At 35.5% G+C, this 16,867-nt stretch overlaps 1 protein-coding gene across 4 annotated transcripts in view; it reads left to right on the plus strand.

The window, feature by feature from the left end:
• Window positions 1-16,867, plus strand: part of NEMF (nuclear export mediator factor) — a 56,594-nt gene that overhangs the window by 19,490 nt on the left and 20,237 nt on the right. For all 4 annotated transcript variants that reach the window (XR_011465681.1, XM_070378113.1, XM_070378114.1 and 1 more), the window contains exons 9-18: window positions 808-878; window positions 959-1,034; window positions 1,418-1,480; window positions 3,343-3,420; window positions 3,512-3,720; window positions 4,061-4,252; window positions 4,684-4,747; window positions 8,169-8,257; window positions 13,978-14,081; window positions 15,443-15,505. Coding sequence is in view for 3 of the 4 variants with exons in the window: in XM_070378113.1 (XP_070234214.1) it covers window positions 808-878; window positions 959-1,034; window positions 1,418-1,480; window positions 3,343-3,420; window positions 3,512-3,720; window positions 4,061-4,252; window positions 4,684-4,747; window positions 8,169-8,257; window positions 13,978-14,081; window positions 15,443-15,505 (1,009 nt within the window). In the remaining variant the exon portion in view is untranslated. The remainder of the gene's footprint in view (window positions 1-807; window positions 879-958; window positions 1,035-1,417; window positions 1,481-3,342; window positions 3,421-3,511; window positions 3,721-4,060; window positions 4,253-4,683; window positions 4,748-8,168; window positions 8,258-13,977; window positions 14,082-15,442; window positions 15,506-16,867) is intronic.

A 16,867-nucleotide genomic window follows, 5' to 3' on the forward strand; every position in this document is an offset into this window, starting at 1 on the left:
ATTTTCATTGAAGGATCAGCATATGTAAATTTTTTGTTGTAATTTGGAAATTTAACACCTATAATATGCTTATTCTAGGGTAGTTTTTTTTTTTTTTTTAATTGCTGTTGGTTTCTGATTTTTGTTCTGTTTCTTAAATCTTCTACAAAGCACTGGGTCAGTATCAGCACTCTCAGAAATTTGAGGAATTTGAAGATATTTCCTCAGGTTGATTTTTAGATAGGAAAGCACATTTTAATTTGCCATCGCTTTCTAAAAATTTACTAACATCTTTTTAATTATTAAATATCTGCTGAATTACCTCATATCTTGTTTTTCTTTCCTATTCCAAGTATAACTTCACTTACAAAAAGGTTTAGGAAAAGTTCTGATTAATTATAGCTAAATCAGTCCAAATGTACCCTTCACCCAGTTATTAAAATGAACTAAAATTTCCTACCAGCAGTGTGAACCAAAGACTTTTTCTGCTGGAAGTAAAGTGCTTTTGGCTCTTTAAAATTGCAGAACATCTGAAAAATGGAAGAAAAAAGCAAAATGCACATGTATAATCCTACTACTTTATCAAATCATTAATATTCATTTTCTTTATTCCCTGATTTTCTCTTGTCCATGTGAATTAGTAGGTTCTAATGATTCTTACTGATCTTTAAAAACATCATTTTGAGAAGTGATACAATCAATAGACAAATCCTACTGATTATTTTTAACTAGAATAATTTTATAAGCTAATAAAGTCAGTATCATTCAAGGAAAGTAAATCTTTGTTAATTATAAATAGAAATTAGTTTTAATGTTGGATTTTTGTAGGGGTATATCATTCAGAAAAGGGAAATAAAACCAAGCCTGGAAGTAGATAAGCCAACTGAAGACATACTCACGTAAGTATGTAGGCATGGGTCTGTTTGCTTTGGGTGTTCATTAATGTTCTTGAATGTGATATAGTAAATATGTTTTACAGGTATGAGGAATTTCATCCTTTCTTGTTTTCTCAACATTCACAATGTCCATATATAGAATTTGAATCATTTGACAAGGTGGGTTTTCTGATTCTGTTTTTTGACCAGTTAGCATGATATGAATTAGATTAATCCAGCTTCCTTTGAGAAATTGAAAATATTTTTGCTCTACAATCACTATTAATCTGGACATTAAAAATCACTGAGGTCACAGATACAGACTGTTGGAAAAGTTTGTTGCCACTTTATTTTAAGATGAAGGACCAAAGATCTGAACTTAATTTGATTCTTGACTGTTTAACTGTATAATACATTTACTGGAAATCTGCTCAAGTTCATCAAGTGGTTTTATGAAACAAAATGGACTCTAAAATTCTGTGTGTGAAAGTTGATGCAGAGACTATATTTTTCGGGGTTTTTTTTCAGCTGGTTGATTGTCTTTTTCTTTTTTTTTTGATAAGGCCGTAGATGAATTTTATTCCAAGATAGAAGGTCAGAAAATAGATTTAAAAGCTTTACAACAGGTATGGCATTATTAAAAACATTTATATTAAACCTTAAGTGTGGTTTATATAAAACCACACTTTAAATAACATTGTATTTAATATAAACTGGACTTAAGTGTGGTTTGCTGGGTAGGTGATGCTCTCATACAGGAATGGGTAGCCTTTTAGAAGTAGTATGAGAATGCCCTGATCTCTTGGGATACTGATAGAGGTCCAGGGGAACCAGTGTTAAACAGACAAAAACCCCACTCATTTGCTCTGTCAGAGTATAAGATAACTCTCTAAACCAGAAAATACAGTGACAGGGAGGCTTGTTATTTATTCCCTAGGATGATTTGCTTTATTACAACTACCCAGAGCTTCTCAAACTTTGCTGTAAAAGGAATAGTGTTTCAAGGAGGAGATTTTTAAATGGGCCAAAGGAGTGAAAATGAAGTGAAAGTTGCTCAGTGATGACCAACTCTTTGTGACTCCATGGACTGTAGCCTGCCAGGCTCCTCTGTCCATGGAATTCTCTAGGTAGGAATACTGGAGTGGGTTGCCATGCCCTTCTCCAGGGCATCTTCCCAACCCAAAGATCAAACCCAGGTCTCCCGCATCGCAGGCATATTCTTTACCATCTGAACTACCAGGGAAGCCCTGGGCCAAAGCAGAGGAAAGTTTTTTCAATACATATGTTAAAGTGGGCTTTTGAACTAGACCTTTAATATGCTTTGTGTGCATCATGACTCCGCAAGGAAGGTTTAATGTACTGTGTTTTCCCAGCACATCTGACCATGTTTAAGGGGCTTTCACTGCAGAGAAGTTTTAGAAAATGACCACAGTCACTCGAGTTCAAGGAGATTTGATTTTTAAAAATATTCATAGGATCTTAAAATATGTGTGCAAAAACTTTACGTGAATGCCTGTGTCCTCCCTACCCTCAGTTGTTTTTTTAAAAAAATTAGTAAAAATGAGAATTTCAAAGCAGGTGGGTTACCAGTTACATAGTATGATTGCCATATGGTGGAAGCACTTTAGCAAGTAAACATGTTTAAGGGTAACATTGAACCCCATATTTTTATGTGTATCAGAATACACATGGATTATATTAGCATTTGTTGTGCATTCTTTTAATAGTCACCATTCTTACAATTTAAGTATTTTTAATATTATATCCAGCATGCAAATATTCATTAATTGGTGATGCTGTGACTATTGTGAAAAATCAGCTCCCATATCAGTAAGTTGTGTGGAACTTAAAATGTAAGTTCCAGGTGATAAAATGGTACACAGTCATCCCTCACTGCCTGCAGTGGATTGTTCCAGGAGCCTCTGTGGGTACCAAAATCCAAGGATTTTACAAAATGGTATAGTACAATGAATATAGTCGGCCTCCCATATCTGTAGGTTTTGTATCTGCAGAAACTGAGTACGGACTATATTAGAGGTCAGATAACTATCATCAACCTTTGTATAGTAAATTTAGGAAAAAGAATAGATACAAATAAGAGAAATTAAAAGCAGCAATAAAATAAAAAGAAGCTATTTTAGGAACTCATGCTAAGAATGCATTCCCCCAAATTTTACATTTATGTCATAGAATTACATATGTCATTGAATTCTGCCTTGAATAACGCAAGGACATTAGGGACATATCTTAGATATACATTCCTATATAGCGAATGGGAGGTAGATGGTCAGGAGAGGTAATTTTGGAGCATCAACCACTTTGCGGTACGATAGACCTGGGGAGGTGGACTACAGGGAGCTCCAGCTGGCTAGTAGCAACATTGAGGAGGCATAAGTAGGGGTGGGAGAGAGTCTCGGGAGGTAAGAGAGAGAAGGTACAGATGGCAGAAGAAATCTGATTTTTAAAAATTCTGTTTTGTCAACAAAAGGAAAAACAAGCATTGAAGAAATTAGATAATGTGCGAAAGGATCACGAAAACAGATTAGAAGCTCTTCAGCAGGCACAGGTATCATGTTTAGCTTTCTTTCAGATACTTTTTAAAAAATGCGAACCTTAACTGACATTGAAACAAATGTTTTTTTGGCTTATTTCTTAAGGAAATAGACAAACTTAAAGGAGAACTTATAGAAATGAACTTACAAATAGTTGACAGAGCCATTCAGGTTGTTCGAAGTGCTTTAGCCAACCAGATAGATTGGACGGAAATCGGGTTAATTGTGAAAGAAGCCCAGGCTCAAGGAGACCCTGTTGCAAATGCAATCAAAGAATTAAAACTACAAACAAACCATGTAACAATGCTGCTAAGGTAAGTTTGATTCTTAGTTAAGCAGTTAATGTTTATTTTGCTATTTAATTTTTCACTGTATTCATTAAAAATTTATTTGAAAAATTTTCTTTGAAAATACTGGGAAGGGGGCCGCGACTGGGCCCGGCTCGAGCCCGCTGGGCACGCGGGGGCGCGCACATCGCTCCCCGCCTGATTTAAAAAAAAAAAAGAAAGAAAATACTGGGAAACATTAATTTACATTAAAATAATGCAACTTTTTAAGTACTGTAGACCATTTATAATTTCATTGAGAAAAAAACTGAAAATAAGACAGTGATGTCATTGACGTTAGTGAAATACTATTGAATATTTTTAATAGAAATCCATACTTGTTATCAGAGGAGGAAGATGACGATGTTGATGGTGACATCAGTACTGAGAAAAATGAACCTGAACCACCAAAAGGAAAAAAGAAAAAGCAAAAGAATAAGCAACTGCAGAAGCCTCAGAAAAACAGGCCATTGCTTGTTGATGTTGATCTCAGCTTGTCAGCATATGCCAATGCCAAAAAGTAAGTCACAAATTTAAGTATGAATTAAATTTATTTTTTGGCTGTGTTGTAAGGCATGCGAAACTTCAGTTCCCTGACCATCAGGGATCAAACCTGTGTCCCCTGCAGTGAAAACATGGATTCCTAACCACTGGACTGCCAGGGAATTCCCATAAGTATAAGTTTTAGGTACAATATTATCTGCAGTAAATCTGTTAGGATATTAAGGATAAGTATTATTTTGACTATACTTTGGGGAAAAATACTTTTCAGAAAACATTTTAAAAACTTGTGCATTATTTAACTTTTTCATATACAAAATACAAAACAAAGTTAACATAATGTGCAAAACTTGTTCTTAATTGTTTGAGAGTCTGTAAAATTATGAATAATGTAAATGGAAAACTCAAGTGTAAAGATTTTATTTAAAATTAAGAGATCTATTTTTCTAGGTATTATGATCACAAGAGATATGCTGCTAAGAAAACGCAGAAGACTGTTGAAGCTGCTGAGAAGGTACTTAATATGTCTTAGAGTAAACGTTCATTGTTTTTCTCTGCCTTATTAATTTAATGGACTTAATTATTTCTTGGCAATCTCAAAAATGACAGGATGATCTCTGTCAAATCCCTTATGACTATACAGTGGAAGTGAGAAATAGATTTAAGGGACTAGATCTGATAGACAGAGTGCCTGATGAACTATGGATGGAGGTTCGTGACATTGTACAGGAGATAGGGAGCAAGACCATCCCCAAGAAAAAGAAATGCAAAAAAGGAAAATGGCTGTCTGAGGAGGACTTACAAATAACTGTAAAAAGAAGAGAGGCAAAAGATATACCCATCTGAATGCAGAGTTCCAAAGAATAGCAAGGAGAGAGAAAAAAGCCTGCCTCAGTGATCAATGCAAAGAAATAGAGGAAAACAATAGAACGGGAAAGACTAGAGATCTCTTCAAGAAAATTAAGAGATACCAAGGGAACATTTCATGCAAAGATGAGCTCAATAAAGGACAGAAATGGTATGGACCTAGCAGAAGCAGAAGATATTAAGAAGAGGTGGCAAGAATACACAGAACTATACAAAAAAGATCTTCAGGACCCAGATAATCACGAAGGTGTGATCACTCACACTCACGTAGAGCTGGACATCCTGGAATGTGAAGTCAGGTGGGCCTTAGGAAGCATCACTATGAACAAAGCTAGGGGAGGTGATGGAATTCCAGTTGAGCTATGTCAAATCCTAACAGATGATGCTGTGAAAGTACTGCACTCAATGTGTCAGCAAATCTGGAAAACTCAGCAGTGGCCACAGGACTGGAAAAAGTCAGTTTTCGTTCCAATCCCAATGCCAAAGAATGCTCAAACTACTGCACAATTGCACTCATCTCACACGCTAGTAAAGTAATGCTCAAAATTCTCCAAGCCAGGCTTTAACAGTACGTGAACCGTGAACTTCCAGATGTTCAAGCTGGTTTTAGAAAAGGCAGAGGAACCAGAGATCAAATTGCCAACATCCAATGGATCATTGAAAAAGCAAGAGAGTTCCAGAAAAACATCTATTTCTGCTTTATTGACTATGCCAAAGCCTTTGTGTGGATCACAACAAACTGTGGAAAATTCTGAAAGAGATGGGAATACCAGACCACCTGACCTGCCTCTTGAGAAACCTGTATGCAGGTCAGGAAGCAACAGTTAGAACTGGACATGGAACAACAGAGTGGTTCCAAATAGGAAAAGGAGTACGTCAAGGCTGTATATTGTCACCCTGCTTATTTAACTTATCTACAGAATACATCATGAGAAACACTGGGTGGAAGAAGCAGAAGCTGGAATCAAGATTGCCGGGAGAAATATCAATAACCTCAGATACGCAGATGATAGACACCACCCTTATGGCAGAAAGTGAAGAACTAAAGAGCCTCTTGAAGAACGTGAAAGAGAGTGAAAAAGTTGGCTTAAAGCTCAACATTCAGAAAAACTAAGATCATGGCATCCAGTCCCATCACTTCATGGGAAATAGGTGGGGAAACAGTGGAAACAGTGGCTGACTTTATTTTTCTGGGCTCCAAAATCACTGCAGATGGAGATTGCAGCCATGAAATTAAAAGATGCTTGCTCCTTGGAACGAAAGTTATGGCCAACCTAGATAGCATATTAAAAAGCAGAGACATTACTTTGCCAACAGAGGTCCGTCTAGTCAAGGCTATGGTTTTTCCTGTGGTCATGTATGGATGTGAGAGTTGGACTTTGAAGAAAGCTGAGTGCTGAAGAATTGGTGCTTTTGAACTGTGGTGCTGGAGAAGACTCTTGAGAGTCCCTTGGACTGCAAGGAGATCCAACCAGTCCATTCTGAAGGAGATCAGCCCTGGGATTTCTTTGGAAGGAATGATGCTGAAGCTGAAACTCCAGTACTTTGGCCACCTCATGTGAAGAGTTGACTCCTTGGAAAAGACTCTGATGCTGGGAGGATTGGGGGCAGGAGGAGGAAGGGGACGACAGAGGATGAGATGGCTGGATGGCATCACTGACTCGATGGATGTGAGTCTGAGTGAACTCTGGGAGTTGGTGATGGACAGGGAGACCTGGCCTGCTGTGATTCATGTGATTCATGGGGTCGGGAAGAGTCGGACACGACTGAGCGACTGAACTGAACTGAACTGAAAGCCCTTCTGGCCCATCAGGTCCTACACGATCTACTTCCCTTTGATCACATCACCTATCCTGTTACAACGGGGCTTCCCTGATGGCTCAGTCAGTGAAGACTCCACATGCAGTGCTCGAGACTGGAGTTTGATCCCTGGTTGGAAAGATCCCCTGGAGAAAGAAATGGCAACACACTTCAGTATTCTCGCCTGTAGAATCGCACAGACAAAAGAGCCTCGTGGACTGTAGTCCATGGGGTCACAAGAGTTGGACATGATTTGGTAACTACAGCACACAGTTACATACTCTTTCCAACTACAGTGGGATCTTAAGCTGTTCCTACAACAGTGGCCCATACTACTTTCTCAGGGCCTTTGCATTTGCTACTCTTTGTGCCAAGAACGTTCTTCCCTCAGATTTTTCGTGGTTGGATCCCCCTCTTCATTCATATGTCTGCTTAAATAAGCCTTTATCAGAAAGGCCTTTTTGGACCACTCTCAGTAAAAATACAACTGCCCTCAATTTCTCTTTGCTCTTTGTTTTTCTTGTTTAAAAACATACACCCCAACATATGATTATCTATCTTCTCTCTAGAATATGGATTGCATGAACATGGAATCTTTATCTGTTTTACTCATTGCTGTGTCCCAGTCCTTAGAATATTGCCTGGAACCTAGTCACACTAAAATCTGTTAAACGAATGGCCTTCATGACTTAGTTCTATCTTCCTCTCCAAGCTCATTTTTTGACACTTTACCCTGTGATTATACTTGCTGATCAAGCTGCCCTTTTCCTTATCTTTTTATTCTTTGCGTTGGTAATTCCATTAATCCTTCAGGCTTTAGCCTAAGTGCCCTTTCCTCAGAAATACCTTTGACCATAATCACTTACAAATCTAGATTCCCTTGTTATACTCTTGTAGCATCCTTGTAGCATTTACCATGTTTATTTGAATAATTACGTATTTATATATCTCTTCTCCTAGACACCAGTGACTTATTAATTGTTGTGTCTCTGACATCTAGCCCCAAACCTCCTGTATGGTTGCACTGATTATCTGGCAAACAAATGAACTGTTTGACCCCCCCCCTTTATTTTGTCGGTCTTGAGCAGATATTTGTTTAAAATCATTTTAATAGTTTTTTTCATTACTTTCATGTGCATGTTGTGTGTATTAATATATAGATTGTGTCATTTTGTGACATTTAAACTATTTCTTGCCCTATCATTTACTTGGTATTATTTAAATAAAATTTTCAGCAAATTACTTAAAAACTCTTTTCTTATAAATAGGCATTCAAATCAGCAGAAAAGAAAACAAAGCAAACCTTAAAAGAAGTCCAAACAGTTACCTCGATTCAAAAAGCAAGAAAAGTATATTGGTAAGTGTTTGTTTTTAAAATATATTTTGTTTTTATCAAACTTCTACATGCACATTGTTTAGAAAATCAAGCAGTTCTACAAAGCTTGTTAAAAACCACTAACCCTGCAAACTTTTGTAGCTAGCGGTCTGAGTTGTGGCATGTGGGCTCCCGAGAGGGCAGGCTCTAATAGTGTGGCATATGGCCTCTCGAGTTGTTGCCCGTGGACTTAGTTGCTCTGTAGCGTGTGGGATCTTAGTTCCCTGACCAGGGATTAAAACCATGTCACCTACATTGCAAGGTGGATTCTTTACCGCTGGACCACCAGGGATGTCTCTGCCTGCTCCTATCGCCTCCTCTCCCAAGGAAACTTTTAGTTCTTTTAGCTGATTCTTTTGCTATGTACTTCCATTTCTCTTAGTAATATATTGCTGCCTAATTTTTCTGCTTTACACTCTATTAATAACTTCCCATTATGGAAAGATGAAGATTTTATTCTTTTCATTTGTGTTCCATTACATACACACACATCACCTAGCTTCTCAATATAGTTACAGCATAATTTTGTCAAGATTGATATTTTGCATTAAGAGTATTATGGGTATTTAAATTGTAGTCACAGCTGGAGCATACAGTATTCTGCTTTCTTTTCCTTTCCTGCTCAGCATTTTATCTTCCCTGAAGTTAATAATTGTCTTGTTTCATTTACTTTCTTTTTCTTTTGTTCTTATTAGTAATCATGTTCAAATTCTCTTCCAAGTATGTTCAAACAATTGGAATCTTATCAGTATCATCTCCTTGCAGAAGTCTTCACTGGAGCTTTTTGATCTACTTTGTTCTAGATGGTTTCTCTAAGCATTTTAAATTCTCCTTTTATTATTATTCTGCAAGTTCTCTTTAACCTCTCTCTCCTGAATCTCAAACTTCCATTTTCTTTTTTGATGGACTGTTTGGTCTGGAAACTTCATGAAAACGGGTATGTAAGAGGTAAAGTTTTGAGGTCTCTAATGTATAAAAAAATTATTTTACTCTTAACAGTTTGGACGGGTAAAATTCTGATTTGAAAATGTTTTCCTCAGAGTTTTGAAAAGGCATTTTCCATTGTATTAACTTCCAGATTTGATCTTGAAGTTTGATGTCATTTGACAGTTGAATTTTAATAGGAAACTTGTTTTTGCCTTTCTGTAAGCTTCTGGATCTTTTTTTTTTTTCCTCTTAATTTTCCACAATTTCACAAGAATATAGGTTGGTAAGGATGTTTTTATCCTTATGATGGATAATTTGTGAGCCTTTTTTGTTTGGAAACTGAGAAATTTTCTTGAACTGTTTCTTAGAAAATCGCCTGCCCTCTGTTTGTTTTTTGTTTTGTGTTCTTTTTCTTTCTAAAAGTCTTATTTTGTACATATGGGACCCCCTCACCAGTTCTCCAGTTTCACGGCATTTTTTTTTCCATCTCTCTCTTTTTGTTCTGTATTCTGAGATTTTTTTTCAACTTTATCTTCAATCCTTCCATTGAATTTTTGATCTTCTATTTCTTCCTATCATGTTTAAATTTTGAGCTATTTTTGGTTATTTCAATGTTACTTAAAAAACTTACTGTTTTTTTAACAGTATATTTCTTTATAACTGAGAATAGTTTTGCTATATTACATTTTATTTAGTACTCTTTTCTTAATAGGTCTGTCTTCTCCAAGTTTCTTTTTTCTATTTTTTGGTTTTGTCTCCAGTGTTCATTTGTGTTAATGTCTGGTGATCCTTGACTGTCTGCTCATGTTTTCTAGTAGAACTGTAAAATGCTGATTGGAAGTTCTTTGTGGTTTGTTGGACTTGTAAAATAATATGTGTGGTCTGTTTTCTGTGCAACTCTTAATTTCTTTTTGCCTCTTCAGCTGGTCTCATTTCCTAGAAAAGCTTCTTTTGCTTATGCTTGTAAAGTGAAGACTTGGCTGTCTCTGTTTTAGGAGCCCCATGGAAATAATAAGCCAAAGAGTCTTAGTATTCAGTATTTCATACATTTACTTAATTGCCCTATTTTTACATATTAATGTATGTAATCTGTGATTTATTTCCCCTAGTCCAGTGATCCTCTTTGTACCCTTTTTATAGATTTAATTTCTGGCATTTCTGTTAGGGGTAGTTACCACCATGTTCAAAGCTGGAAAGATCTAGGGAAGTTGTTACTTCTTAATCAGATTTTTAGCCAGCCTTTCTGTTTTAAACTTCATCTTAACCTATTTCTAGCAGTGCCTTGTGCTTTTTTGGGTCACACAAGTGTAGGTTGATTTGTTTCTTGACTTTTTGCACCATCATCTTAGGATTCAACTTCTTGAGTTAGCTCACTTGTCCATTTATTTTCCGCCTTTCAAAATTTTTTTGCTTTTTTCTTTTCTCTCTAACATCTCTTGAATATCATTGACCTGTAGTTTTCATTTCTCATAATGCTTTTGTTAGCTATTGATACAAGATTATATTATCTCATAAAACAACTGAGAAGTGTTCCTTTGTCAACTGTCCTTGATGGAAGTCATCTGAGATTTTCTTTATGGGAAAGTTTTTCATTACAGATTCAAATTCTTTAGTAAATAATAGGACCACTCTGATTTTCTAGTTTTGGTTAGCAGTGCTTTTCTAAGATGTTGTCTATTTTGTCCAAAGTTTGAAATTTATTCGCAAAAAGTTTATAATATCCAACTTAACTTTCTTTTCTTTTTTTTGGCTGTACCATGTGGCATGTGGGATCTTAGTTCTCTGGCCAGGGATCAAACCTGTGCCCCCTCTAGTGGCAGCGTGGAGTTTTAACCACTAGTTCATCAGGGGAGTCCTTCCACTTAACTTTTTAACATCCCTAGAATCTTTAATTACTTCTCTGTTTTCATTCAAGAATTATTTGTGCCTTCTCTTTTTCTTAATTAATCTGACCAGAGGATTTTCAGTAGTATTAGGATCCTTAAAAAACTAGTTTTTAACTATTGATCTCCATATTGTGTATGTGCTATTTTAATAATTATTTTCATCTTTGTGCTTTTCTTTTTTTTTTTTTTTGCATTTCCCTTTCTGATTTCTGGAAACAGAAGCTTAGTTCATTGATTTTTTTCCCCCCTCCCTCAGCTTCTTTTCTAATAAATTTAAGCAATAAATTTATATCAGCATGGCTTTATCTGCATCTAAAGCATTTTGTTGTTTAATATTTTCATTATCTTTCATGTCAAGATATATTCTCATTTCCAGTGTGATTTCTCCACCCGTGCATTATTTAGAAGTATATGTCTTACTTTCTGAACATATTGAGAGGGGGATTGGTTATATTTTTGTTACTGATTTTAGCTTAATTTGTATAATAGAGATGATATTCTATATCTCAGATATTTGATGTTCATTGAAACTTTCTTTCTGATCCAGTCTATTTATAGACAGCTTTATTTATAAATGTTTCATGTATAATTGAAAAGAATGTCTTTTTTATTGAGTACATTTCTTTAAATATCAAGTCAGGTTTATTAATCATGTTCAAATTTTTGGCACCTTTGATTCTTTTTAATGATTGTTTTTCTAATTACTGAGAGAGATGTGTTGAATATCATACAATTATGGATTGTCGCTCCTTTTGCATTTTTGTTTCACATATGTTAAGGCTAAATAGTTAGGTGCTACCAATATAGAACTGTTTTTATCTTTTCAGTGAATTGAGCCTTTTATTAATTTTAATGAAATGTCCGTTTAACTTACATCTATTTTATATGCGAGATGTTCAGACTGTTTCAACTGGTTGTGGTTAGTGTTTGCATGGTATTATCTTTTGCCATCATTATATTTCAACATTTTTATATCCTTATGTTTTAAAGGATATATATATATCGTTTTTTCCCCAGTCTGACAGTCTTTGCATTTTACCTGGAAAAATGACTGTGTGTGTGTTAGTCACTCAGTCGTGTCCAACTCTTTGTGACCACATGGACTGTAGCCCACCAGGCTCTTCTGTCCATGAATTCTACAGGCAAGAATACTGGAGTGGATTGCCATTCCTTTCTCCAGGGGATCTTCCCAATCTGGGGCTTGAACCCAGGTCTTTCTCATTGAAGGCAGATTCTCGACCATCTGAGCCACCAGGGAAGCTCCAAGAGAATTGACTATGTTTATATTTAATACAGTTTCTGATATATTTTGGTTTAAATCTACTGTCTTACTGTTTGCTTTCTATGTGTCCCATTCTATGTTCTTTTTTGTCTTCCTTGTTGCTTTCTTTTGATTAGTTGACTTTTTTTTTGGCCTGTTAGTTATGCATTCCTTTGTTAGGATGATTACAAAATACATCCTTAATTTACCTTTCTCATTCTTTTTGTCCTTATTGGGTATATGTCCTTTTACAAACCTTTTTATCATCAATAGGGAAGTGGTTAAATCCATAGTACATCCATTCAGCAATGAGGAAAATATATTTTTAAGTAAAAAGAGAAAAAAAGATGCAGAACAGTGTGTTGTGTCTAAAAAAAGAAAAGGATATAGTCTTAAATTTTGAACCATGTATATGTATTACTTAATAAAAAATCATTTTAGAAAATAAGAGTAGAATCCTTCTGCTGTTATATTTGATATAAGAGAGTTTCGTTTAATGCCTGTGCTCAACCTGTCATTTTTTTTTTTAATATTTATTTATTTGGCTATGCCAAGTCCCTTAGTTGCAGCATAAGGGGTCTAGTTCCTTGACCAGGGATCAAACCCAGTCCCCTTGCATTGGGAGTACAGAGTCTTAGCCACTGGACCACCAGGGAAGTCTCCAATCTATCATATTTAGCCAGAAATTTTAAAATTGTAGGTTAAATCATAAAAAGATTATCTTACTAGTCATATGTAGCATAGAAATATTTATGTTCATCTAATTTTCTAAATATCATACAAATATACACTCTTCACTTTAAAACAAACAAACAAACCTTGTTTTGTATTGGGGTATGTAGCCGGTTGATAGTGTTGTGGGAGTTTCAGGTGAATAGCGAAAGGGCGCAGCCATACATATGCATGTATCCGTTCTCCCCCAATCCCACCTCCCATCCAGGCTGGCATGTAACATTGAGCTGAGTTCCATGTGCTACACAGTAGGTCTTTGTTGGTTATCCATTTTAAATATAACAGTTATACTCTTTTTATCAGTGGTAGTATGTATTAACCATGAAAACCCAAGTTAATTTGCTTCTTCAGAAAAGTAATTTTATACTTCTGATGACAATTTTTGCTTTTACGTATTTTAAGTGTGAAGAATGTCATATATGTAAACATTAAGTTGATTAATTGAGGACAAAGAATGTCATATATGTAAACATTGAGTTGATTGAGGACAGAATGGGAAAACAATTTTTCTTTCTTACCTGCAGTCCCAAAGAATATCCAGTGCCCCACTGAAAGAGAGCTAAACCTAGGGACCAGGTGACATTTTATGTTTTTTGTAATTCGTTATAACAACTTCAATCTAAGACTGTCTATATGGGAAGGAGATAAAGAGAGAACATTTTTTAAACATAATATTAAATTGCTTTCTACTAAGACTGTCTTAAGAATATCCTAAGGCAATTTATTACAAGTTTTCAGTAAAATTCAGCTTGATATCTTAAAAGAAATTAAGCTATCAAGTTGTCTTAACCTACACGTAGGAGAGCCTTCTGGTTCATTTTGTTGATTAAAAGGATCTGAATTCAGGCAACTATGAAGGGGAAAAAATGTTAACTTTTTTCTTTAAAATTTGGTAGGTTTGAGAAATTCCTCTGGTTCATTAGCTCAGAGAACTATCTGATTATTGGTGGACGAGATCAGCAACAGAATGAAATAATTGTGAAAAGATACTTGACACCAGGTAAGTAAGATTAAAATTCTAAAGAATTTTCTCTTAAGTAATTGGATTGGTTATCTCAATAATAGGTGTAGATTTTCATCTTGTACTCCTTTGTTTGACAGATTTAATTGGTAGAGTTTCATGTTTTATGGTTGAATATGTGCTTTGATACTTAATTCTCATTTTAAGTGAATATTCCTAAAGGATTAATGCTGAGCTAATCTGTAGTATTAGATTTCTGATTTTCTGCTACATTAAAAAAATAGCTTTTAATTCTCCAAAGTGGCTGGACATCAAATTTTTTAAAGCTTAATTTTTAAATCCTGAAGTTTGTAAACATTTTACGCATTTAGAAACAGGGCTTCACCCCTGTGTTGTAAGGCCTCTCATTTGTTTTTGTTTGCTGATAACCATCACTTCACTGTGGCTGAACCCTCAGTATGGGTATCAGAAATCAGTAATCAATATCAGAGCTAATCTTATGTCCTTTGAGGATCCAGAGGCAGGAAAGCAAACAGAGTTCAGGTTACATGGTGCCCAGGGCTTGCTCTCTGTCTTCTCTAACTTTTTTCAGTGTGAGCTGAGCCTTTCATGGAACTGTATGGGCTTTGCTCTTCTTTGAGTTTTAAATCTCAGATGAACTATCCATGGCAAACAGTGGCTGCTCATTTTTTCTGTTAGAAACCAGGCACTTTACTTTTCCCTAGTTGACCATCATCCATGCATTCATCTATTTCCTCATTTATTCATTTGTCATCACACATTTCAGAATAGAACCAGAAGTCCTTATTGTGGCTTACAAGGTTCCTGGCTTCTTCTCTAGTCTCATTTCTTACTTATCTTCAGTCTGGCTTCATGATTGTTTGTCACATTTGTCAACCATCTGTGGTCCTCCGGACCTTTGTTTGCATTTGCTAGGATGACTCATTCATCACCAGGTGTCTCTCACCAATCAGCAGGCTAGCCTGGGCTCGCTTATATGGTAACTCAGCAAATTTCTGAGAGGAAAAAGAGGAAGCATACAAGGCCTGTCTAGGCCTAGACTGGGAACTGGCATTTGGTCATGTCTGCCACATTCTCTTCGTCAAGGGGTGGATCCATATTTGAGTGACAGGGAAGTGGACTCCACCTCTTGATGCAGCTTCAGGCTCATAGAGCAGAGAGGTGTGGATAGAGAGAGAGAGAAGAACTATGACTTTTATCTGCCTTACTAGCATGGCTTTCCTCTGAGGAGGCCTATGAGAAATCCTCCCACGGTGGGAGACGGTCTTTTCTTTATTTACTTTCTTATACTTTTTAGGTTTTGAACCCTTTAAACAATAAATAAACAATTTCAACTTAAACAAAAATAAGACTTACAGTAGTATTTATTTGCTTTAAAGGGGACATTTATGTCCATGCTGACCTTCATGGAGCAACTAGCTGTGTAATTAAGAATCCAACAGGTAATGTAATTCATTCTGTTATTCAGAACTTTAATTCTTTTGTTTAAACTACTTTTAATATAAGAGAAAAAACACTAATAGAGATAATGGACACTTTATAATGATGTTTCAGTCCATCAATAAGATATAGAGTAGAAATAAAACAGAAAGACTGTAGAGAAAATCAATAAAACCAAAGTTCTTTGAAAGGATCAATAAAATTGATAAACCTTTAACTATACTAAAAAAATAAGATTCAAATTCCTAAAATCTATAGGACTTTTAAAGAAGACTGAACATCAATCCTTCATAAACTCTTCCAAAAGACAGAAGAGGCAGGAACTTTCTAACTCATTCTATGGGACTAGTATTACCCTAATAAAACCAGACAAAGACATCACAGCGAAGGAAACCACTGACCAATATCATTTATGAATAGAGACACAAAAATCCTCAACAGACTATTAGGAAATTGAATCTAGCAGTATATTATAAGGATTATACATATGATAAAGTGGGATTTATTCCCAGGAATGCAAGGTTAATTTAACATATGAAAATTAATCAGTGTAATACAGTACATTAGTAGAATAGAGGACAAAAACCACATGATGATCTCAACTAATGCAAAAAAGCCTTAAAGCCTTTGGTGGTAATCTAGTACTCATTTGTGATAAAAATATTCAACAAACTAAGAATAGATGGACATGTCCTCAAGTTGGTAAATAACATCTATAAAAAATCCACAGCTAAAAATCATGCTTAATTGGGAAAGACTGAGAGCTTTTCCCCCAAGATCAGGAGTAAGATGAGCACATCTGTTCTTGCCACGCTTCTACTCAACATCGTATGGAGGCTCTGAGTAGGCCATTAGGCAGTGAAAAGTTTAAAATATCCAAATTGGTAAGGAATAGATAAAAGTGTCTGTTTGCAAATGGCATAATCTTATATATTTAAAACCTTAAGGAATCCACCAAAAGTTATTAGTTAATAAGTTCAGCAGTATCTAGGATATAAGGTCAATATATAAAATGTCAGTTATGTTTTTATATACTAGTAATGAGCAATATTAAGAGGAAATTAATAAAACATCCACTTACAATAGCATTGAAGAAGAATAAAATATTTAGTAACAAACTTACCAAAAAGTAAGACATATACACCTAACTACAAAACATCATTGAAAGAAATTAAAGAAGATCTAAATAAATGGGAAGATTTCCAATGTTTATAAATTGGAAGTCTTAATATTGTTCTGATGGCAGTATTTCCCACACTAATCAACAAATGTGGTGCCGTCTCTCTCACCACTGCCTGTTTGTGCGGAGATAGACGAAATTCATCCTAAAATTCATGTGGAAATGCAGAGAAACCAGATTAGCC

The sequence above is a fragment of the Bos mutus genome, chromosome 10 (genome assembly GCF_027580195.1).
Source record: "Bos mutus isolate GX-2022 chromosome 10, NWIPB_WYAK_1.1, whole genome shotgun sequence".
Taxonomy (NCBI): Eukaryota; Metazoa; Chordata; class Mammalia; order Artiodactyla; family Bovidae; genus Bos; species Bos mutus.